The sequence below is a fragment of the Pagrus pagrus genome (assembly GCF_965226575.1).
Source record: "Pagrus pagrus genome assembly, chromosome: 18".
NCBI classification, from domain to species: domain Eukaryota; kingdom Metazoa; phylum Chordata; class Actinopteri; order Spariformes; family Sparidae; genus Pagrus; species Pagrus pagrus.
In genome coordinates, this window is record NC_140202.1 from 19,388,327 (window position 1) to 19,412,553 (window position 24,227).

Sequence of the window (24,227 nt, forward strand, 5' to 3'; positions counted from 1 at the left end):
CTGTAAAATGTTCAGAATATCACAGCTTATAAAAAGGATATCTGCGCGCTCCCTATACACAAAATAAAATTAAGCCTCTGCTATAAAAGAAACATATTTTGAAACGACCAGAAATTTCCAATATTTATATGAGAATGAAGGATACTAAAGTCACCAGAAAATAAAATACTACATGTTAATTTACAAACATTAGGCTGACCATTGATGAAAATTAGGAACCACAGAGGGCCCAAAATTGACCCCTGTGGTACACCAAAATCGAGGAGAAGCTATTATTAAAAGAGAAAATGATACAAAAGGAAGCATTTTTCAGTCCAGTTTGGCATAAAATCCATCATGACTAACAGTTTTTCATGTAGGAAAGCTGGAGCAATCATAGCAGTGCAAGTAAAGGGGTAAATTAAATGCTTCTGGAGTATATTTACACCCCAAAACGTTTATTTTCTTGCCTCATTAAATCATCCAGCTCAGGGTCGAAGTTGTATAAATAATTAGATGTTAATGGATCTGACTTGTCAACCAAGAGTCTGAGCAGGTGGAGATAATTGGTTGATATATGAGAGGGGATGTCCATATTATTACCCAGCAATAAATTATAGGGAAAGCTTCAAGCACTTCGCTTACACACATTCATCTGAAATATTCTAAAGTCAGTAAGTAAGTAAATGTTATATCTTTAGCAGAGGCGCCCACAGGTCAAAAGCTACAATATATTGTATTGTAAAGTGTTACTTAATAGTTAGCAATCTTACATTTTTTTAAGAGCATTTATTTCTACCTCCCTAAAGATATAATTTAATATTGCAAACTGGCAATTTTTGTACATTTCTCAGGGAATAATGGAAAAATCAGGCGTATTTAGGTGGCTGGTATCTATTCATTCACTCAGAGAAGCATTGTACTCATAAGTAAAAAAAAAAAAAAAAAAGCAGCAGATTCTGACGATAGCTTTTCTAACATCAGGCTGCACTGATACTGCTTAATCAATGAAAACTTCAGCCACTCATTCATACTCAAGACATCCTGTAGTAATATCAATAAAGCTTGTTTGGGAATAAACCCAACAAACAACATTGTCTTTGGAACAGCCCAAACCTTTCTGCCTCGTCATGTGACTCACTTTCATCTTAAAACTGCCCCTCTAATGGACCTCTTGTCCACACAGTACTTCTTAGACCACTTACTCCGATGTGCAACTCTGCTAAGTCCTCCCCATGGGAAGGAATATAGAGTTCATGACTCCTATTTAAGTTAATAAATGAGGCACCTTACCTCGTGTCCTCTCATCAATGATGTCCTTGACCTTGGGTTTCTCTGCTGTGCTTTTGCGAGGCTTTTTGGCTGGAGGAGGTGTATAGGCTGCTGCTTCAGGCTCCACCCACATCTCGGGGTAAACCTCTTTGTACGGGTTGCGCTCCTCTGGGGTACACAACATCAGACAATCAGACATCAGACAACTACTAATACTGGCAGAATTTTGAATCATTCAGTCACATGTTTAATTAGAGACATTTGTTGTCAAAGAGTTACTTTATCTCTGAGAAATAAAGGAGTTTTAAAAGTCCAACAACTCAATCTTCATTATACTGACATCTTCTTACCCTCTGGTGGCTCTAAGGCCTTGGGCCCAGTGGGCAGAAATCCTGTCATTGCCCAGTCAATCATCTGCTTGTTCAGCATTTCAACAGATTTGGAGGTTTCTGTTTCATCACTGGCGGGGCGAGCCATGAAGGCTTTGCCTGCCCGGCTGCTAGCCTCCTGTGAACACATAAAGAACATTTATGAGTGAAGTTCATCCTCAGTACACCTACAGAACTGCACCTATTGACTCAGTGTCTTCAATGTCTCAAAGAAAGACTTCAGCTACGTACTTCTTCTTCTATATGTGTCATATGATGTTCACATGACATGTTTATGAACTGACTTTTATATCTGGAGTTGGAGGGGACAGTGGTAGAGTTACATGTAAAAAGGCTGCGAAGCCAGTGACTGCAGTTCAAGACTGTGTTTCAACATTTGTAAGCACAATCTCACTGGCTATTTTTAAGGAGGCCTCAGGACAATTTCCTGTGTGTCTGTGACGATAAAAAACAGATATTTTTGACAAGAAGTCTTTGATATATCATAGCCATGTCTGTGGCAACAAACCGGGTGTTTTTAACAAGACCTCAGGACATCTCCAGCTGTGTTTGTGGCAACCCGAACAGATAATTTTAGCCAACCCTAACCAAGTGCCGAAACCTAACCAGAGCATAAGCACAGCAGAAACATAGCTGTCACAATGTTGTCACACACATATTGTCAAAACATTTAAATAATTTTAAGGATATATATTGTCATCAACATGATACTGTTGGCTACGGATGCTCAGGAAATTCTTAAGGGCAACACATTTGATTATGAATTAAATAAACAAGATACAATATGTAAGTGAGTGAGATTTAGAGGTGCTAGCAGGTATATTTTCTAACTTTGTACAGAGCCAGGCTAGATGTTTTCCCGTGCTTCCAGTCTTTGTGCTAAGATAAGCTGAGCTAATCATCTGCTGGCTCTAGCATTTAACTCTCAGCAAGAAGGAGAATAAGCACATTTACAGCAAATGTAATGATAAAAATTGCAATTATAAGATTACCAAACAGCTCAGTTTAATATGCAGGTTAGACTCACCTGTAGCACTTCATAAATGGCTTTCTTGTACGTGGGCTGCTTGTTGTAAGTTGGTTGGTGAAAGGCATTATTGAAGGAACTTAAAGGCAAGAGTTTCTCTACACAGACCTGTAAAATACACAGAAAATTAAATGGCTGTTTACCACACATATTCGAAAAAATTCATGATGAGGAGGCAAAACGTGTCTGGAGAATAACGACTTTTATGTTTATACTGGAAAATAACGATTAGTTGAGCAAATAAAGCCAAAAAGCTCATTATGCAGTGTGTGGTTGTCGCTATAAACGGAAGGCTGTTTTGCTTAATTTCTGGTGAGAAAAAAAAAAAATCACCTGACAGCAATATTAATGTTGGCTCGAAGGCACTCACCACTGAGAATTTTCCATCTCCAAACCACATGACCCATCTGGTTCCCTCGGCGGCTCTGCTCCGTCCCGTCATCAACCAGGATACGATGCGGCCTGGCCACCACGAGTACCCTCGCAGCTTCCCCCAAACCAGCTCGCCGATGCCAAAACCACGACCGTCCTGCAGCCAAAATAAAAGACGAATCATCCGCTTGATATTAACTGTTGGGTATGATTGTGAAAACTTTGAATACAGTCTGTCTCAGTTTGGTAAGTAATATAGAACAGTAACAAACTTAATTAAGCTTTTACTTTCACTTAAGACAAAGAAAATCAGCCATTCTTTAAAACTCTGATGCTGGAACTGAGGAATTTATGGCATTTTAGCCTGATAATGATTCCTGGTTAATGGTTAATTTCTTGAAATGCTTCCTACCCTCACAGGGTAGGCTCACTGATTTTCACATCAAAGTCTGTTTTGCTGATTTAGGGAGTCACACAGTGGAAAAAGGGGACATGACCCGAAACCAAAATCGGTTAGGGAGGTCCAGGGGCATTTTCTCCACCATCAATTTTATTGATTTAATATGCAAATGAAGCCTTTTGGAACATTTTGAAATCAAAATACAACGAGGAAACAACTTGTTTTGATAAACAAATGAGTTTTAGAGGAAGAAGAACACACATCATGCTTTGATCCTGCATCCTGCATTGAAAATGTTACTTTAGTTAAAGTACAGAAGTTTTAGCACTTAAACAGATGTAAAGATTATGCAGAATGGCCCATATCAGAACAATATATTTTAGCTTATATAACTGAATTATACCATCACTGTTTTAATATTGCATACTGCTGGGTAGCTGATAGAATTTCCCACTGAGGACAGAGTCGTAGTGGCCAACAGTAACGCTTGCCCGGGGCAAGTAAACTGTGTTCAAGCAGGAGAAATCCCTCATGCAGTGTTCAATCAGGCAAGAGAAAAATAAATGTGAAGTTCAATGTAACGTAATCTGAAGATAAACTGTGGCTGTATCGCTGAAGTGGAGCTTTTCCAGCTTAACTGCGTGCATGACTCTGTCTCACTACTGAGCACCGAACAGGACTGAAGAGAAAAATCTAGAGCACACTGTGGACGTTAACTCTGGGATAGACAATGTCATACAGAACATAATGTTACTAATGTTGAATATCTCAGGAAAGCTACATGTTAACAATTTACCGTTTAAACGAGGGCCATCATACCTCTGTCAGAGGCCTTGTAAAAATAAATCCATGATGATAAATCCACCACTGTATGTCTTCTGTGATTATCTATCCACTTTTCTGTGTTAAAAAGTTATTGCTGCCTCCCCTTTTTGTGTCCACCAAGGCTGTGTTACCGACGTGTCGACAAATCAGAGCCTTTGTTTCGCACTGTGAATGTTTAGAGAATGATTGTTTGCTCAGGTGTAATTCACGTTCGCCTGAGCAAACAAAGTGCCAAGTTCAAACATTACAAGAGTAACACTGCACCTTAATCATCACTACGAAAATAAAAGCTTATCTAAAGTTTTGATAGACACGTTTGCCACAGTCGAGTGTACCCATTCACACTGAAGACAAAAGCCAGATATTGGTGGGTGTCCAGTGTGAAAGGGGGCCACCTAGTAGTTGTAGAATATGGTCATGCAGATTATGGCATTGATAAGTCCTATATAATGACTAGTAAAGATCAGATATGCTACTAATATGCATCCTGATTGTTAATGGTTAATATGAGTACCCTAATATAAAGTGTGATAGATTTTTCTATCTGCTGAATGTCTGATTGTGGGTCTCCACAAGGCTGAAAGTTGTGAAACACCTGAAGTGCGTAAATTCCCAAAATATGAGAGGCTGATTACCTTGACATGGATTAACCCCGGCGTTAAGCTAAATCCTTTTTCCAATAGAGATCTCGGTTGTAAAATCCTGTTAGTCTTACAGTCGGATAGTAATCAGTGTGAATCGAGCTCAAACTGATCTTACCTCATACTCGGGCTCAGTGTCTGCAGACTTGGGGGATGTCTTGTCTCCACCTCCGATGGCGACGGGCTCAGGGGTCGTGGCCACAGTGGGCGAAGCGGGGTCAGTAGGCTGCTGCTGCTGCAGCTGAGGCGGCGGTGGCGGCGGAGGAGGCTGAAGTTGTTGTTGTTGCTGTGGCAGCGACGGCTGTGATTGCTGTTGATACTGAGGCTGTGACTGAGTGTGCAACTGAGGCTGCAGCTGCTGCATCAGGTGCTGCTGTTGCTGCAGCTTTGAAGGCGATGGGTGTTTGATTATTGAGAGCTCTTCTTCTTTCTCTGTCTCTATTTCATTTTCCTCGTGATCCTTCATCGCATTCATCGCTGACATCAGTTTGGCCTTTTTCTCTGCCTGAAACACAGCGCGGAGACGGGCAGTGATGAGAACAGGTCTTTTCAGATGAGGTGTGCAGTGTTTAAAGGCAGTATCACGTTTATCTACAAATCTACTTTTTCAGTTAGAAAAAGACAATTGTTAATACAAATAGCTGTACAAGAACTTTGCACAAAAACAAAGGACAAAAAGGACAAAGGACAAACTTAAGCTTGGTTGTTTAGTTAAAAAGGTTAAAAGACCCTTGAATCTGATAAAACATGATAGGAAATTGTTCCAAAAGGAATAAAAAGAACAGGATCACAAAGAGAAGATGACAAAACAAACTAAAAGCTCTTCATTTTGGCTATTCTGTCCAGGTAACCATTGCTCCCTGTCTAATGCTAACCTTTGGTAAGAAGAGGATCGTGAACCACTCGTGACCCTGCTAAAAAGTATCGGGGGGTGGCCTCATAGCTTAACTCTGAGTGGTTGGACCATATAGTGGAGGCTGGGCCCTCAGCAGCAGCCTGGATTCAAATGTGGTTCTTCCCCCACTCTCTCCCCTGTTTCCTGTCACTCTCTTAGCTTTCTTGTCAAATGAAGGCTAAAAAGCCCCAAAATAATCTTGTTGCTTTGCATGTGGGGAGGGAGAGTCCTGACATTGAAATGACTGAATCCCTGCAAAAGAAAAGGTAACCACTGCTAGCTTGTTTAACTTGTCCCAGTAGTGACCACGTTAGGGTTAGGGGTAACTTGCCATTTTCAGTGTGTAGATTGCTAGCTAGAAGATTGTTGTTGTCTTTTTCTGTAGAGATTGGGGATTTTGAAACAACAACATGCAGATAGTGAAAGGGAGGAGAACGCAGTCTGAAATAGCGGCCTGTGGCAGGCTTATCCACCTAATTTCTAGCCCTCGTGATACCTTGTGCGAATTATGGTTGCCAATTCTGACGCTAATAACATACAGCGCTCATTAATGAAGATCCAGGTTAGTGGTTAGAATACTACTAACACTATTAATATTGCTTATAAAGCTTCGAAACGACCGCTGGTGCATCAATTATAAATACTTTGTTATTTACGCTGATTCTACTGAAATGTTTATTTCTCAAGTGACCTCCCGAGGCAACTCATGGATACTCACAATCTACCAAAACCAAAACAATGAGCTGAAAGACACTAAAATGCACCATAAAGCTGGGGCGGACTGATAATCCTCTGTGCGTTTGTCACTATGAGCAACACCCTTCACGTGACACACAATCATCTGAGCCGCTAATTTAATGATATTCATTAATGCAGCTTTAAGTAGATAAAACTGAAATCATTTAACATATTAATCATGTATTCTGCCTGAACCGTGACCAGGCAGACCTCTCAATAAAATTGCCTTACAGCTAAAAACAGTACAAACACAGGCTGATAGCATTTGTAGCCATTCAGCTGCACACCAAGTTGTGCACATCGTGTTAGTCTGCTGTGTTCGTGCAGAATGTAGATTGTGGGAGGGCCTGACAGCCTTTGTAAACACGGCTTTATCTCCGACTGTAAGGCCCATTCATCAACGGCATGGTATACAGTAACTCTCTAGTGTCCGTAGCTGCAGCGGAGAGTTCACTGGGTTTATGGTACCTGACACTGAACCGCTAGGTCGATCAGAGAGGACGAGACGCAGCCGGGACTTAAGCCTCTCACAGTAAATCCCCAACAGCTGCACTCGTTCTGATGTCTCTCTCTCAAACACACACACACGGTAGGACTCGGCATGCACACACATGTTAACTTTCTTCATCTCCTCTCGCTCTTTTCCTTCAAAAACACGCACACACGTACAGAATATATATCTGCAGTCCCGTATGTAAACACGTGCTGGTCATACTATAGGCTCCACGTGAGAGCAGCGCTGCACAGCTGTGCTTACTTTCCTCAAGTCTTTCTCAAGTTCTCAGGTCTCACACACACACACTGTAAATGTCCAGAGGTGGACTGGGTGTGTGGGAAGAGGAGAAAAAAGGCCAGAAGGAGAGAGGCTCAGCGAGAGAGAGAGTGTATAGCACAATCCTCCGTCCTCTCTCCCAGTGTGACTCGTAAACAATAGCGCCTTTAAGGGGAGGTGGTGCCTAGACGGCACGGGGAGGGGTTTCAGTGCAGAAGAGTAGAAACATGTGCTCTTCAATCAAGAGGCTCTGCTGCGGTTTATAAATATCTGTACTGTAGTGCTGGATAGATGGTTCAAAGCCTTTGGCCATATGTGTTAGACCTCTTGGCTCCAGCACAAGCACGTTGGAGTTAGTGCTCGACAGCCTGCTTGGATGTGTGGTTCCAGATGGTAAACTGCAAAAAACAACAAATGTCAATTAAACTGCTAAATGCGTTATGAGTATGGAGGGAAATAATCGCATGTGAGGAGAGCCGGTGCAGGCTGCAGAGCTGTGTGTGCGTGTGTGTGTGTGTGTGTGGGTGAACTGCTTCATCAGTGCTGACCAGTAATCACAGGTATACTGGGAGAGAATATAAATGGCAATAAAGCGGCCGAGCTGCTATTACTGCGCTCATTTTGGTGTGTTTAGGGTCAGTCTGCCTCCAGGGTTCCTTCTCCTCCCAGCCAATGAGAAAGTGACGCTGAAAATGCCAGTGGGGGGAGGAGAGAAAGTACAGTGGCTATAAGAACCAGATATTTGTCTCTGGACTTCTTCCCAGTTGTAAATGCCCCCCTTTTGGGGGCCTCACAGTGTGTGTGCAGCTCCACCAGCAAGACAGGCTCTCCGAGTCTAAAGGGGAAAATAGGAAAGGAGGTAGCAGAGACACAATGCGGTCTTTATCATTTACGCACGCCTGCCCGTCACTGACAGCTCAGAAATACCACCACTTATATCCGCTGTCACGCCGCCCTGAAGACAAATACCAAAAAATGACAGCAGGCATACTGTAGATGTATAAACACAGCAGAGCAAATGTGTTTAAACAACCTCACAGCGAAAACACTTTTTTTTTTTCCCCCCTCGGAAAAATGTCATACATGAATACAAAGGAAACCTAAGTTACTGTACTCACAGTAACCGTGGATTTTGTTATGGAGAGAGTGAAAACAGAAGCTCCACAGGCCTCTGGCAGGGTGTAGAGACATGTTGGGTGCACAATAAGGGATAATCTGACTTAGAGGTCTGTGCAGCATGATACCCTGAGGGCTCAAGGGGTGACAGAGTGCACTGGGAAGCAGAAAAAAGAGAAGAGATATTGGTCCCTGGGGTGCGCAGATGATACGCTAGCATCTAATCTGGGCTGCGCTTGTTAACAAAAAGGTCACGTTTACGGCGTTTATTTATAAGACAACAAGTGGCTGTTATGAAGGTTGTTAAGTTTATGAGGAAATTTGTCAAAAGAGTCAAAAGTGCAGCCGCTGAGACGAACCACAATTGCACACAAGCTCTGACAACTCACATGTAGTACACCGACGAGCATCGAACAAATGTGATGTTAGAAAAAAAACAAAAACCGTTAAAGCAGCAGTTCAGGTGCCATCGAATCAAAACAAACAAGCGCTCTGCACACTCTGATTAAAGGTAAAAGTTAGATGAAATAAACTGTCACTGAACATTACTTCCTCACGCAACGTGACAGCGAGCCTTTGAAGCAACACAAAAGAGTTTGACCTTTGAATGCAGTAGTCTCTCATGCGCAACAGGCAGGAGAGACACAGCGGGGACTGTTTTGTGCAATTGTTTGATGGATAATACAGTGAGATATGTCTTCAGTGCAAAGACCTTCGCTTATATACCAAATTATCTAAACTTCCTACAGTCAAGGCAGGTGTAGTTAACTCAAGATGCATGCAAAAGCTGATCATTTAAAGAGGAAATACAGTGTGGAAATGCACAAGTGGCAGGTTCTGCTGTGCAGCAATGTGGCTACTGCATTCATTAGCCAGATTTTAGCACAGGTCCCTACAAAGGCTGTGTATTTCATGAGTGGCCTTGGGGGGTCACATCAAAATAGGCCATCTGGTTCTCATTGTATTGCGTCCTTTTAAGAGATAATTAGGAATATTACAGAGTCAGCCATGAATACATAAACAGAATTGCCCATGAATCCACAAGTGGAGTTGTTAAAGAAGCTCCCCCGAGGAGGCTGCTCGGCTCACTCCAAAGCCCCCCTTAAAAAATCTTTTTCAGGTAATCAAATTGCTCTGCTTACAGTAAATCTATGTCCAGAGTCAAACAGAACAAAGTGCACAATGATAGGAAGCAAAAGGATTTGAGGCCTAGGCAACAACTTCACCCCTTTCCCAGTTGAACGTTATGTAAGGTGAAATCATGGTGCCTCAAAACACACAGCAACATTTTTTAAGGTAAACACATCTGACCTAAAACAGAAACATGCTCCTCTGACATTTCTAGGCGCAGCTTTGAAACAGGAAATACTTTCAGCGCATATTCACCCCACGGGAAAACTTTTTTCATGCAAGCAACTTTTTTCCCAAACACGGCTAAAGCCTGCTCACTCTTCCTCTTTTAAAGAGACGGTTTCCCTTTAAGCCGTGCAGAGCAGATGGTTCACGACAACTCTCGTGGAAATACCTGAAGTCAGCATATTCCACTCGCTGTAAGCAGGCTAATCAAACATGCACACTATCCCCCTGTGTTATCAAACAAACAATGCAGTGCACATACCCATACACACCAGCGCGCAACCCTCATAATCCAGTGTGGGGCTTGAGTTTTTTTTCACCCCCACTCTCAGGGTAGAAGAGATCGCTTAAAAAAAGAAAGCATGAACATTTCTTTGTCTGGGAATTCAGGGTCAGGTGATTGCCGACAGGAATTCTGGTTGGCTAGAGAGGACTTGCAAAATGTTGGCAGCGAGCCAAGAGGCTGTCTTGCAAGCAGGGCTGGAAATTTGCTGCAAACCTCATCTTCACCCTCATATCCATAGCACAGAGTTCATTTCCATAGCTGGGGGAGGGGTCAGGAGAAGAATGGGGGAGGGAAACGGAGAGGGAGAGACGGAGAAGTCCACTGTAACACAAGGCACATGAAAAAAAAAGAGAGAGAGAGAGAGATCCTGGAGAAAGTGCAAGACGGCAGTAACCCTTTCAGCCACCGTGTCCTTCCTGCTGCAGAAACATGCAACAGCTAAAGGCTCTGTGTCAAGAGCAGAACCACAAACAGGCTAGCTATGCCTCATATTACTCCTCAGGAAAGAGCTTTGATGCCTGAACAAATCAGTCTTTGTGCAAATTAGATCAAAGCTTGCAATACGCCAGATGAGAAAAGGGGGAAAAAAACACACACACTCAAAATTTGCATCTTGCAAATCCCCTTAAATCTCTCCCTTGTAGAGCGACTTGTTTAAGAAAATCCACCTCTGTTTGGAAGACGTGAACTGCCTGCTTGCCTCGTATTTTACGGCATTTCACGAGTGGGACCCCGGCATGTCCTGCTAATTTGGCAATATTTCCTCCCTGGAGACATTTTTATGGCTGAGCCTTCTCCGGGGGAGAGCCGAGGGGGGCGGGGAGGCAGAAGAAATGGAAGACCCCATGTTGATACTACGGAGACTCCTCATTATGTAACAGATGAAGTTTCACTACACCACATTACAACCAGGAGTCATACTTAACATGACTAAGTGATGATCAGTGTGGGGGAACTTCATATTTGTGTTGTGTTAGCAGCTTTTATTAGTGATCCAAAAGGAAATCCGAGCTTGGATAAGTCACCGCAGTGTGATCACTCCGAATGAAGTAAAAAAAATACCAGGTTGTTGGCAAAGCAGTTTACAAGGTGTACAATTTAATAATGAAGGTTTCCGAATCACATAATGAGTCCATGGATGATTGCTCAGTTGTCACAGAACAGTAGATGTTTAAATGTCCATTTCTCTAAACGCTTTAAGGACTTTGCATCATGTCAGCTTAAAAAATGGCGTACCATAAAATGACTGTCACACTGATAACTTTTCAGAGCAGTGAAGTCCTTCCTCATCAGATTATAAACCGCTGTGCAGAGTTTCGGCATCTGATAAGCCTTCAAAGTCAGGGATCTCATCAAGATTTCACCGTCTAACGCCTGTCAACGAGGCCCTTTGTGTTTCCTTTTTAAACATAGGACTGTTCTCAGTGTGAACACCCACAAAGTCTGTGGATTATCCAGATCAACAAGGACATTGTTTCTGGAAAAAGGCTAGGACTGGGCAATATATTGATATTATATCATTTTCGTGATATGTGACTATATGTCGTATAACATAATAACATAAACAACATTCATGCTTTTATTACATCACAACTAGAGACCACATTACTCCCATCCTCCACTGATCTTCAGATTATATCGCTTCCTTTTAAAGCCCTGCAGGGTTTAGGCCAAAAATACATTTCCAACTTACTGGTTCCCTATTAGCCTGCCCAACATGATTCACTAATTCTACTTTAAGCTGTTTTTATTTTGACATATAAATGTATCGTGTAACTTTGTAATTATGTTTTGAAGCCTGCTATATAAATAAAATATAGTTATTATTATAAATTGTGTTTTGCGATGTAGCCTAAAATGTTAGAATATTTTTTCAAGGCCATTTCAAGCATGGCTGTAACTCAAGAGGTAGAGCAATCATCCACCAGTGTCTATGGTTCGATCCCCATTCCCCAGCCCCTGCAGTCTACATATTGAGGTGTCCTTAGGCAAGATACTGAACCCCAAACTGCTCCCGGCGGCTCTTCCATCAGAGTGTCAGTGTGTGTGTGTGTGTGTGTGTAGGTGAATGCTGAGTTGAGTTGTACAGTGCTTTGATATTTCGGCAAGAGTAGAAAAGACAAAATAGTCCATTTACCACATGCCCAGCCCTAAAAGAGACCATCTGTATGGCTGGCTACCATTAGGCATAAGAGGAAAAATATGTTTTTTGGTGATTTAGTTGAACTGACCCTTTAATGTAGCCTGACTTCACCACAGCGCCGAGACACCAAAGGCAGTCAGAATGATGCTATTCTAAATTTACAGCAACGTTGTCATCCAGGAAACATGAATCATGTCAAGGCATCAAACAGATGTGATCAACACAGCTGCATGTGATTCCTCCTCTGCTAATGCAATAGACGAGAACAAAGTCAGGAAATGCAGGAGCTGACCGAGCCAGTGGCGCTGAAAATCCACTGAAATAAATGGTACCTTCATGAGATATCAAATGACCCATCAAATACACTTGGCCGTGAACACACCACAAGCCCTGTCTTTGACCCTGCATGGCAGCTTTGGTCCACACCTGTCACTCACCCTGTCATCTACGGTGGCTGGGGTACTCACCTCCATCTTCCACTTGGCCAGCCACTCCTCTCTGGTCCGCTTGCTAATGTAATAAGGGTCACCAGCCTGGAAGGTTATTCTGGGCACGGGCCTCTGACGAAGGCTGATCTCCCAACCAACTCCCCCTCGCAGCCTGCCTCGACCTCCCTGTTTAAGGTGTTAAAACAAAAAAAAGTTAGCTACTAGTTTTTGATTCTTACTTTTAGTTCTTCTCATAATGAGGCATTCAGATTTGTAGTAAATCTTTGCATCCAATCCGTCACTAACACAGACTCTAGTGAGTAATCTGCAGTTGAGGTGATGGGTTGTCTAATTTCTAAAATGATGACTCACGTGTTGGTGTGCCGTATGGTGCTATCAGTTTGTGATTGGTCAGGCAGCAACCATTGATGCCACAGTGTCTAATCACAACTCCCTGGCAACAGTCTCACGGTCACCAGCACCAACTGATACAAGAAGCTCCCAAGTGTATTTGATATTTCAAATCTATACACCATTAGGTACCATTTCTTTCACAAGCCCAAAGGCAGGAGAACTACTCAGCTTTTCTGGACCTTGAAGAAGAAAAAGCCTTGAGGAAAGACGACTATGCAAAGCCTCTAGTCGAGCGATGGTGCAGATAGAGTTTACTTAAGCTTTTAAGAGAGAAGGTGTTAAAAAAGTTTAACGATACACAGAAATAAACTTGAAGGAATACTTTGATATCTTTTTCAGATGAGAAGATCGATACCACTCTCATTTCTGTCCGTTTATTATTAAGCTTCAGCTAGCAGCCAGTTAGCTTAGCTTAGCATAACGACTGGAAACAGGGGGAAACAGCTAGCCTGGCTCTCTCCAAAGGTAACAAAATCCACCTACCAGTAGAGTGGGAACTGATCCGATCCAATACTGATATGGGTTGCTGATACTGACGTAATTCACTTTTGCTATTGACGTCACAGATCCATGCACTGATCCAGATTTCATGTGTGATTTATTGATTGTCAATCTTTGATTGCAACATATGTATAGTAATCTACTTACTAGTAGTTGATAATGCACTGTTGTGCACTTGCTTTATTCAACTGTTTCGAAACATTAAATGAGCTTCCAGAGCAAATTACATTTTTAACATTTAATTCAAATGTAATACATTTTTGTATATTTTTCAGTGCTTGTGGTTTACTACAGCCTCAGGTAACTTAAACATAGAACCAACAACAGTGATAATAATAAAGATAATAAAGCCCAGTCACCAGGATAAAACATTGGCAGTTAAAGTTTCCGTAAACCACTGATATGTTCGCATATGTATGTGTCATAGGTCACTTACTGTATTGACAATCCCACATAACGTGTCCTATCACATTCACATTACATGTTCATGACCAGATTTTCAAATCAGGCCGTGGATGTGATGGTGGTGGATGTGATGGCCAGCGACCACAGTGTTTCAACATCTGTAAGCATGACACCACTGGATATTTTTAAGGAGACTTTGATAAAATTTTAAGCCGAGTTTGTGGCGACCAAAACAGGTAGTACATGCCAAAATCTTTTCTCAACCCTAACCAAGTGTGTGTTTAAACCTAACCAGAGCATAAGCACAATGTTGTCGCAACATAAAATAGGAAGTGTAACCTAAAGAAATGTAAAGTTGCAACATATTTGTGGTTTACAGATAAGAGCATTGCCAACATTTATTCTGATGATTGGGTTGATAATATTAATAATAATATTCACGAAAAACAGAGCTCTGATATTAGTATAGGGTATCAGGATTGGATCGGACCTCAAAAAGTGGACCGGTTCATCTCTCGAAAGCTCACAAATGATAACATTAAAGGGGAACTACTGTTTTTTACAACCTGGACCTTATTTCTAGCATAAAATATGATCATTTACTCACCCAGATAACTTTGGTGTCATTTGAAGTCGTTCGGACGAAATTAGAACCAAGTGTAGTGCCGCTATATCCATATAATGCGAGTGACGGGGCACTGAAACACAGCCTCTATATAACGCATTATCTGCCACGAAACTAGCTCATTTCACCAATATTTTGTCATGATACGCTAGTGCTATTCCCCTCTGAGTCCAGGCTCGTCTGTTATCAACATCCGGGGTCAAACTAGCAGTAGCAGCTACAGGTAAACAAGCCGGGCTGTTGCGGGTGCGCGCGCAGCTCAGAGACGACATCTTCCAGGTCAGAGGTAGTAGGTCAACCTACAGACCCTGGATGTTGACAATAGACGAGCCCGGACTCAGAGGGGAATAGCACGAGCGTATCATAACAAAATATTGGTGAAATGAACTAGTTTCGCGGCAGATAATGCTCATAGAGGCTGCGCTTCGGTGCCCGGATCACTCGCATTATATGGATATACGCGGCGCTCCACTGGATCTAATTTCGTCCGAACGACGCCAAATGACACCAAAGTTATCTGGGTGAGTAAATCATCGTATTTTATGCTAGAAATAAGGTCCAGGTTGTAAAAAACGGTAGTTATCCTTTAAGTGTGACGCCAGCAAGTTACTGGTCAGAGCCAGTCTCAATGCTAAGCTAAGCTAACTGGCTGCTTTAGCTTCATATTTACCTATAAACTCCCTCATCGAACTGTCAACAAGAAAACAAATGTATTTCTCAAAAGGCTGAACAATTCCTACCCAGCTACAAAACAACATGTAAACACAACCCACAATCAAGAGTTACAACTAAGTAAGAAGAAGATTGCTCTAAAAACACTGGATGGTTTTTTATAACATACCAGTATGATGGCATCAGGTGGAGTATCCTGTTCATATTCAGTATTTCTGCGACAAAAACTGTCCTTTTTCATGTCAAAAAAAGCACTTTTGCTTCTATTCAAGCTTCACCGCGACCATATGTCATGCTGGCAAGCAGAAGATTCGCGGTGTGTGTGACAGGAAAGGTAATTCACCCAAAAAAAGCTGCTACAGCCCTGGCAGTGTGAAAGACATCATAAGAGTTACATCAGCCTGAGAACAAAGACTAGAGAGAGCAGAAATCTTACCTCGGTCTTGACTGCATCACCCCCATCCTCCTCCTTGTGCTCCACATCTAGAGGGAAGACAGCGACACAATAGATGGTCTGAATCATTCATAGCACAGTGGAAATTGACCACATTGGTTATCCTCGTATCTGTGTTAAACTTAACTGGCCTCACTGGCATCAATAAAGCATATGACACATTTATTAACCCAAATCGTTACGCGCGCCCTCCACATCATCCCATTAACTGTGTGTTTGATCAAATTAAAGTCAAATTAATAAGAGTGCTGAGAGATAGTGGCTCGGGGAAACTCCTAAATCGTCTGGGCTTATGGGAGCTTGTGCGCTCAGGTGCGTTATGAGGGTTTGATACGACCCAGAGGGTTTGGAGTGGCTGCGAGGTTATGATGAGTGTGGAGACTGGCCAGGTTTACTTTGGCATATGTCACACTTCTGACCTTATATTCCCCCTTTTTGAGACACACAGCTGGTTGCTATTAGCGTGGCCCCTCCTACGCCGCTGACAACAACATACTGCTTCACTTGACTGTGGCTCTGGGGTTGTATATAATCTCCCTGCTAATCTCCAAAGCCTCAACAGCATCAGACATGAGTCTCTTCCTGAGGCAGTTGTGTTATGTGCAACTGGAAGGTGGACAGATGCAGAAGCTGGTATTTGTCTTCTGCTTTGAACAGAAAAATGGCGGTAAAAAATATATACATATATATATATATATATATATATATATATATACATATAGTTTTGCAAATCCAGTCTTTCACTTGTGGCACATATCCTCCAGCTGATACTCTAAAAAAAATTTTCATGACGGATTTTTACCTCCAATGGAGTATTTTTAAACTGCAGTATTGCTACTTCATCAAAATACCCCTTCCAACATTGATATATTGTAGGAATTTAAAACTAAGAAAGACATTTTCCACAGGAAAGAAAATGCCCATAAATGCAGAGGAAGTTGCAAAACCAAAAGCGAGAGCTGCAGCAGGAGGGTAAAGATCATCAAAAATAGCAGCGAAAATATTTGGCGGACGTGCAGTGAAACCGCAGCCTAATAAAAAAAGAGTCTTGAACACAATAAAAGCTCCAGTTGGGATTTCCCAGTAACTTGGCTACCATGATTTAAGATGTGGAGGACCACAACAACAAGGGCATGTTATTCATTCTTAAAGAGCATTGTTTTCCTGTGTTCAGCAGAGCAGTGAGGGGTGAGCCAGGGAGCATGGACGCCACCCAACTGAAACACTAGCACAGCAGTCAGGATTCATGATTCATGAAATGTTTTTCACCCCCAGAAAAATAGATCAGGAAGCGCAAAGCAGCTTCATGGCAGAACCTTGCACTAACGCCTCTGTTATTGTGCTTGATTTCAAGATAAGTGAGTGTTTCTAAAAGTGCCCCGGCATATGACACCGGCAGAGTACATGATTCAAGCAGCTGTGCCCTAAATTAGCATGATGGCATCGCCTGAGTAAACATGACTATCTGCTGACTCGAAGCCCAAACACTATCATAACACTTGAGCCCTGAGAGGCTACGGACAACTTTTGATGGCGTGTTTTCTGCGCAGCCAACTCTAGCTTGTCAGTGAAGTACCCTACAGACCTGTCCAAACAATAGTCCGCTCTCTTAGCAGCCTCTTCAAGTTGGTTCCATGTGTAGCTGAGCCCCCCCCCCCGCTCTTTTTTTATTTTTTCCATCCCTCTCTGCTCTGGTCTGGTCTCCTCGTCCTCATCGCGAATAAGTGACTATATAACAAATCGGTGAGGCGGCGTGGACTGCCAAGGTCATTGGGTTTGTGAGGGGAGCTGGCTAACGTTGCCCTCAGAGAGTATACCTTGCCAGTTTGAGTGGGTTCCAGCTCTCGTGTTGCTGGAGCTCAGTTCCACTCCAGCCGGAGCTCAAATCCTTCCTGTGCCCTCCAGATGGATGACAGAAACCCTGTTTAGCTGACTATCGATCCACCACACTGCCCCACACCAAGCACTCTTCTTTCTAAGATGAATACACCAACCCCTCCCTCTATTCAAACTTGGGGTTTAATATCTCCCCGCATGTCTGTTTTAGTCATAGATTTGGTGTCCAGTGAGTGATGGTTTTTAAATTTCCACAAAATCACTCAGCAATTAGACTCTAGGCAGTACTGTAGGCACTTCTTGCTGACGTAATCTGGATCTGGATTTAAAGTGTGTGTGGCCCTTTATTTAAAGACTGCACATGCCTATTCCTGCTGCTTTCTGCTCCCCAGTCGCCCGCTCCCACAATCCTTTGCATCAAGCCAGCTCACTAACTCACTATTTTGATGTCCTGATTGAAACGACTCCTATAAATGTTTTTTCAAACATGAAATATTACTCACAAACTGATGCCAAGCAGAAATTGTGTGTGTGTGTGTGTGTGTGTGTGTGTGTGTGTGTGCATGTGTGTGGCTTTCAAACAACAAACTATCCGTCCTGCACAACGTTCACACGTTACAACGTGACTGCGGATGCCTGCCCGCAGCCTCGAGAGAGAGAAAAAACATGTCACTAACATCTGCTCATGGTCTTGAGGGGCCTGCGGACCCCACACAGATCTTAACACTGAATTTCTGCACGTCTTTTCTTTGTCTTTGCGGCTTGTGCTGTCTACTTAGTTCCTCTTTCTGTTGATTCAAAGCAGTCTGCTGTTTGTTGCTTCTGTAGAATATTTGAAAATACATTTTACTTCCTGTAAGTCTTTGGACTGGGCGAAGTGTTCAGCGTTAATGTTACGTCACTGTGTTTGGAGATGTCAGTTCAGTTCAGATAATGATGAAATGAGTGTTTATTGTGGGTGCTGCTACTGCAATTTCCAGAGTCAGTAAACATGTGGTCAACCTGTCAGTCACTCCATTTACCTACTGTATAACAATGACTTTGGTGAGTGTATCTGTGAGAGTGAGTAAGAGGGAATGTTTCGCTTTTTTTTTTCTGCTCGAGTGTGAGTGCAAGTGAGTCTATATGTGAGAGGAAGAGGCTAGATCAGAGCTAAGCCCACAGCTAATGGGTTTTGTGGTTGACAACGGCCCATTGACGCTCACTGAGGGCCCCTTCGACATGTGAAAGACTTTAGAAACCTGGTTTTGGTCAAACCTACCTCATCCCATGTTTGACTCTTCACTCTATGACAACTTGTCACATGTACAGTACGTATCAGGAGCGCACATCTGTAACTCCTTACATGTTTCGACTACACCAGGCTTATATAAAAAAAAGGTCGTTCAAAATGGAGGACAATGGAGGTTACATGGTCAACTTTATATTAATTTTTATCAAATGTACATGGTATAATAACCCTCGATTTGCAATACACTTTAAAACTGGTATATCGCGGTTACCCTACTACATTGTATTTATAGCTCAGATGTATTAAGGACCAGATGAATGGCCATTACTTGTAGGGTATACTACAAGGGTTACTGCTATAATAAGGCAATAGATAGCTGATGTGTGTCTCTTACTAGCAATTTAACTTTCATAAAGTTGGAGGACTCAAAAGAGATTTAAAAAAGAAAGATCGGTGAAATTTAAAGAAACAGAGGTCAAGAATGACTCTAAAAATGCCAGCTCCTACCATCATGCAACTCTACAGCATCCCTGTGTTGGACCCTCGCTGCCTGTGCGGTAAACCCAAACTGTTGACATGCAGGGCCGACTAAGACTCCCTCTACTAAGAGAAATGATCCTCATGTGTTAAAATTAGTTGTCTACCCCTTTAACAACGTTTCTGTCCCCTGAAAACTAAAATATTCAGTCGTTTGTCCCGCTTCATCCTGCTCTAATTCTCCATCCTCATTTCGAATAACGTGCTTTGCAACATCATGAGTGTGAACGCTTTAAAACTTTGGTTTATTTAAATGATCTTCATGCAGATCACATAAAGCAGACTTATCTCTGTTTAGGGAGCCTAATGGTGTGAACATCTTTGAAAATGTATTTTAATCATCAAGGTAAATATGTGAAATTTAGATATTTGTCGTGCCCTCTGTGTTCACTGCTGTATCATACTAAATCTGAGCAGCACTGGACCCAAACCCAGATCAGGCAGCGGCGCTGAACACCTGGTTCGAAGAGCAAACAGGGTTCTCCCAGATTTCTGCTTTGAAGTGAAGTAACCGATCCTAGAAGCACCGATCAGGTGAATACAGAGTGCAGACTCAGTTTGTAAAGAGTTCTGGGCACGACGCCATCCACCTGGCAGGGCCCCCGACAGGGAGGCGGCCACAACAGAGACCTGCCAGCTCCCAACAGAGGCTCGTTGCCAGGAGACGAGTCGCTCCTCCCCGGGCTTTATTTACTGCACTCCTCATCAAGGTCAAAGCCGGTGTCTCTGTGGTCGAGAGAGGAGCAAGAGAGACACGTGGCTGACAGAGAGAGAGAGATAGGACTAAAAAGCAGAGTGGGGGAGCGGCTAAGTGAAAATGTTAATCTCCATCTTGGACTAAAAACTGTCAGCACCACTCTCTGCCAACAATGCCCCCCTGATTTATATCATCTTTATACTCTAAGGTTATCCACTGCTGCACTGTGGCTGGAGTGGATTCACCTCTGTAGGGCCAAAACTCATTTAAAAATTGATTAATTTTCAGTAGCTTTTTATAAGAGGTGTACAGTTTGCATTTAAGTAGCTTATTAAAGATATCATTATTATTTTAGGAAAAATAGTTTAGAACAAGTAATTTCACCGTTTTTGGCATGTTTTTACTCCAGCTCAATGTTTCCCTTGTAATTGTTTTGTAGCAGTGGTGGCAGGGGATCATTTTTAATATTTGTCTGCTTCCATCTCCGTTGGTCTTAGTTTTGGCTCTAGTGCAATAAGTGATGGCAGCACAATTGTTTATATTTAGAGATTTGCTCATGAACTTATGCTCGCTTGTGTTTTTTGGTTTTGTTTTGTTATCTAGATTATAATATTCAGTATTCCATCTGTTTTCATTATCTGATTGTTATTGGCCAAAACAAGCGGGTCAATATCGGTTAGTGGTATTGCATCATAAAGGAACTGCAACTGTCCTTTCTTGCTACTTCATTTCAAAGGTAATCTATAAATCAATTGTCTTTTTCATTGCAGCTGTCTGACATGTTATTTTGGTCACACTGTGCACCTGGCACATTCAAATGTCAACTGGTTGTGCATATTGAAAGCATTTTGTAAACCACACTGAGATATTCAAAAGAAGTGAAACACAACATGCATAAGATTCTGTATAATAACAGTATTAACAGTATTACTGTGTCTGATTTACACTGCAGCTCCAACATCTACTCGTGTCTTTCCTTCACAGCACTGTTCAGCAGTGAGACTGCAACACTTTCAGCCTCAGTGTTACAAATCCTGGCAGTGTCAGTGCCATGCTCTGTGTGTCTGACATCCATTTACAGTTCATTACTCAACATCTAGTACTAGTCACATGATTTTCCTGCAGAGTTTGGATCAAAACACAGCCCAGCCGGAGAAGCAGAGGCAGAAAAAACTCACATTTCGTTGGGCGCTCCAGTTTCCGTCTCCCTCGTTTCTTGCGCGGTGTCGTCAGGCTGTTGTCCTTGTCTTTCTCAGAGTCCTGCTCTTCCCGGCTGGGCAGGAATCCGTTCTCCTGGGACGGGCTCCGGCTCTGACCCTGGGAGCTGTCCTCTGCCCGGCAGGAGGAAGGGCCTCTGGGGATCCCGTTCTCTACTTCCCTCTTCTCCTGTTTGGGGAAGCAGGCATCGGACGTCCTGTCTCTGTGCCCGCCCACGTCTCCATTGTGGACCTGTGCCATGGACGGCCTACCCACCCCTGTGTAGCTGTTGCCCACACCCACACTGCCTTTGAGAGAGCCGCAGCTCTCGACCTGCGGGCAAGGGAAGAGGAGGAAATGTTAACATCCTCTCAATCTGTCAGCTTTAGAGATGATTATTGCTGTAGCTGTTTGAGAGGATGTTTTGAAGGTGTGTGACATATCACTGAATATACTGTAGGTGGCTGAGCAATAAACAAAACCTTTCAGGAGTTACAACAAATCATCCAGCGTGTTCGAACAAAGTAAAGCAGCTGGCATTATCAGAGTGAGGATAAGCTCCCTTTAGCCTGAATGGGCTATTTGAAAGAAAATGTGAATTAAAGCATTCATCCATTTCACATTAGATAAGCCTAATTTCATCCCTTAAGCCTTCTTCAGCTCAATCTGGACAGAATCAAACACGTAGCGCAACTTCTGCACTTATTAGTCAGTGAATTATGGCATTTCCCTTTCAGCTCTGTTAAACTAGAGTTGTAAACTTCAAAGCCGTGCCAGTAAATCTGCCGCACAGCCATTAACATGCTAGCGAGGAAGGGATTACATTAGAGTTCATCAGGTACACTGGTGAGCTTCCTGTAGCCGTGCTTTTATCATTACAGCAGCACGGAAACATGTCAGGAATGTTGGCCGTGTGACAACGAAGAAGTTCTCCACTCGGTCCGGTTTGGAACGCCCAGTCGAGCTATTTCATTCTAAGCAGAAACAGAGGTGACCTATCTAAAGTTACAGCCGCAGACATTCGGTTATTACACCTTCCTTTGCCTAAAAAAAGCTGCGCCTGTCTTGGAAGACCTAGAAAAGATTCTTTTCCGACTCAACACTTTGAAGAAATGTGATAGTGTCTCTGCTCCTGCCTAAAAATAGCCATAAAAACACACTTTCTCAGACAATCCCATTACTAGGTCACTGGGAGCAGAAAGTGGAGCATGTCTTGTGAGATCAGACTGTCAACACTGATGAGAGCAGCGCTGATGCTTTCATCTGCTGCAGACGTAGGTACAGCAGTTTGCATTTAAGGCAGGCGACAGCATCGCCTCAGGAGGCATCTGCCTTTCAGCAGGCGATATTTAGCAAACACAAAGACCCTGTGCTCGAGGCTAAGAGGTCAGATCTAACCTTGTTCTCGCAGATTGAAGCGGAAAACACAATGTAAAACGAGCTTTAATGTGACCCCGAGACTTATAAAATGTCTGAGTAATGAATGCAATGCAAATTATGTGGAACAGATCTGCAAAATAAACTTCAGGGGAAGTCGGACTGTATCGTAAAACGGAGCAACATCAAGCCAAAGTTGGTTTTTAAGCATTCCTCGCAGGCCGCAGAACTCTGAATGACTTCATCACTGTAGTAACTGAAAACAAATTAACTGTAAATGCTGAACAGTTGCACGCACACAAAGAGCAGCACTCGAGTAAATCTGTTTGACACGATGAATGAAAACAAACAAATCCACAGCTCAGGCATTATTAATATTCTGACTCAGTTCAGAACTACAAAAAGCTTTCGGAGCGTGCGGGTTTCGGCAAACAAACACACGAGCGCAAACAGAGGGAATATGCTCACACACACAAACAGCACACACAACTGTCGCTGGAAGAATTATGCAACAGATTACTGACCCAGTGAACTACATGTGGCCCCTGCCAGAGGTCAGAGGTCACAGTTGGCAAATCAGGCAGCTCAGACAGACAGACAGAGGTCAAAATGAAACACTGGCTGCCTCATTCAACTTACTACAGCAGCATCAGAGCTTACTATGGAAGCTTATTCCCACCAATGTGATGAACAAAAAAAAGATCCTTTAAGATATTATAGTTAGAAACCTTCTCAAAATTGTGACTTAATAACTCAAAATTATGACTCAGAATGGCAAAATAATGAGACATTTTCTGAAAGAAATCACTTATTTTGTCATAATTATGAGTTAATATTGCAAAATATTGAGAAACTTTCTTAAAATAATGATTTATTATCTCAAAATAAGAACAAGTGAAAAATGTGATTAATGCCGCCTTAAATATAGATTTGAAAGGTTCTTTATTTATCACCATTTCTCTTTGTATGGTCAGGTTTTATGGTTTTGCTTTTTTATCATCTATTTATTTATTCTTTGTCTTATTCCATTGTACTATGCATCTACATCCTTTGAACAAATACGGGCTGTTACAGTCTTTTCATCTGCTGCGCCCTCTGCTTAAAATCACCTGCAGAATTACCTGAATCTTCGAGAGCTGGTTTCACTTGATGCATTTAGAGTGACTGTAAATTACATCTTGCTGTAAATGTTCTGAACGTTGGTGAATGTTTCTTGATATTTCATGATCCTGAAATTGGTTTTTGTTCTAATCTGTTATTTGTTTGTTTTATGTCTGCAGCTGTAACTGTGCTGTGCCTGTCTTGGCCAGGACATCCTTGAAAAAGAGATATTTGCTGTCAATGAGAGTTCACCCCCTGGTCAAACAAAGGTTAAAATAGGTAACCAGGCAAGCATTTTTGAACCTACTCCAGACTAGCTGAAGGCACTGAATGTTACGGCGTGGACCCGTGATAGTAAAGAGCAGCAAGGTCAGTTAATATGTAAATAGAACCCAGTGAACTGAGGTGACTGAATGAATACTTCACTACGGTTGTCATTCAACAGTTTCTATGTCCATGATGTCTGTGCACTTTATGGGAAAAGGTTTGAGGCATTACCTTCTGCATTACATGACAAAGTAACTTTGGGATTCAAACTGAA

The 24,227-nt window shown here is 42.4% G+C and overlaps 1 protein-coding gene across 1 annotated transcript in view; it reads right to left on the bottom strand.

Annotated features, from left to right (window-relative positions):
* Positions 1 to 189: 189 nt before the first annotated feature.
* The window catches only part of LOC311274068 (DNA (cytosine-5)-methyltransferase 3A-like), a gene marked incomplete at its 3' end in the record, with an annotated part of 32,399 nt that continues 8,361 nt past the window's right edge, over positions 190 to 24,227 (bottom strand). The window contains exons 4-12 of the mRNA XM_084381491.1: positions 21,190 to 21,541; positions 15,693 to 15,739; positions 12,679 to 12,825; positions 5,024 to 5,410; positions 3,038 to 3,196; positions 2,668 to 2,775; positions 1,602 to 1,758; positions 1,273 to 1,419; positions 190 to 194 (exon numbers count right to left, since the gene is read on the bottom strand). Coding sequence (XP_084237617.1) covers positions 190 to 194; positions 1,273 to 1,419; positions 1,602 to 1,758; positions 2,668 to 2,775; positions 3,038 to 3,196; positions 5,024 to 5,410; positions 12,679 to 12,825; positions 15,693 to 15,739; positions 21,190 to 21,541 — 1,509 coding nt within the window. The remainder of the gene's footprint in view (positions 195 to 1,272; positions 1,420 to 1,601; positions 1,759 to 2,667; positions 2,776 to 3,037; positions 3,197 to 5,023; positions 5,411 to 12,678; positions 12,826 to 15,692; positions 15,740 to 21,189; positions 21,542 to 24,227) is intronic.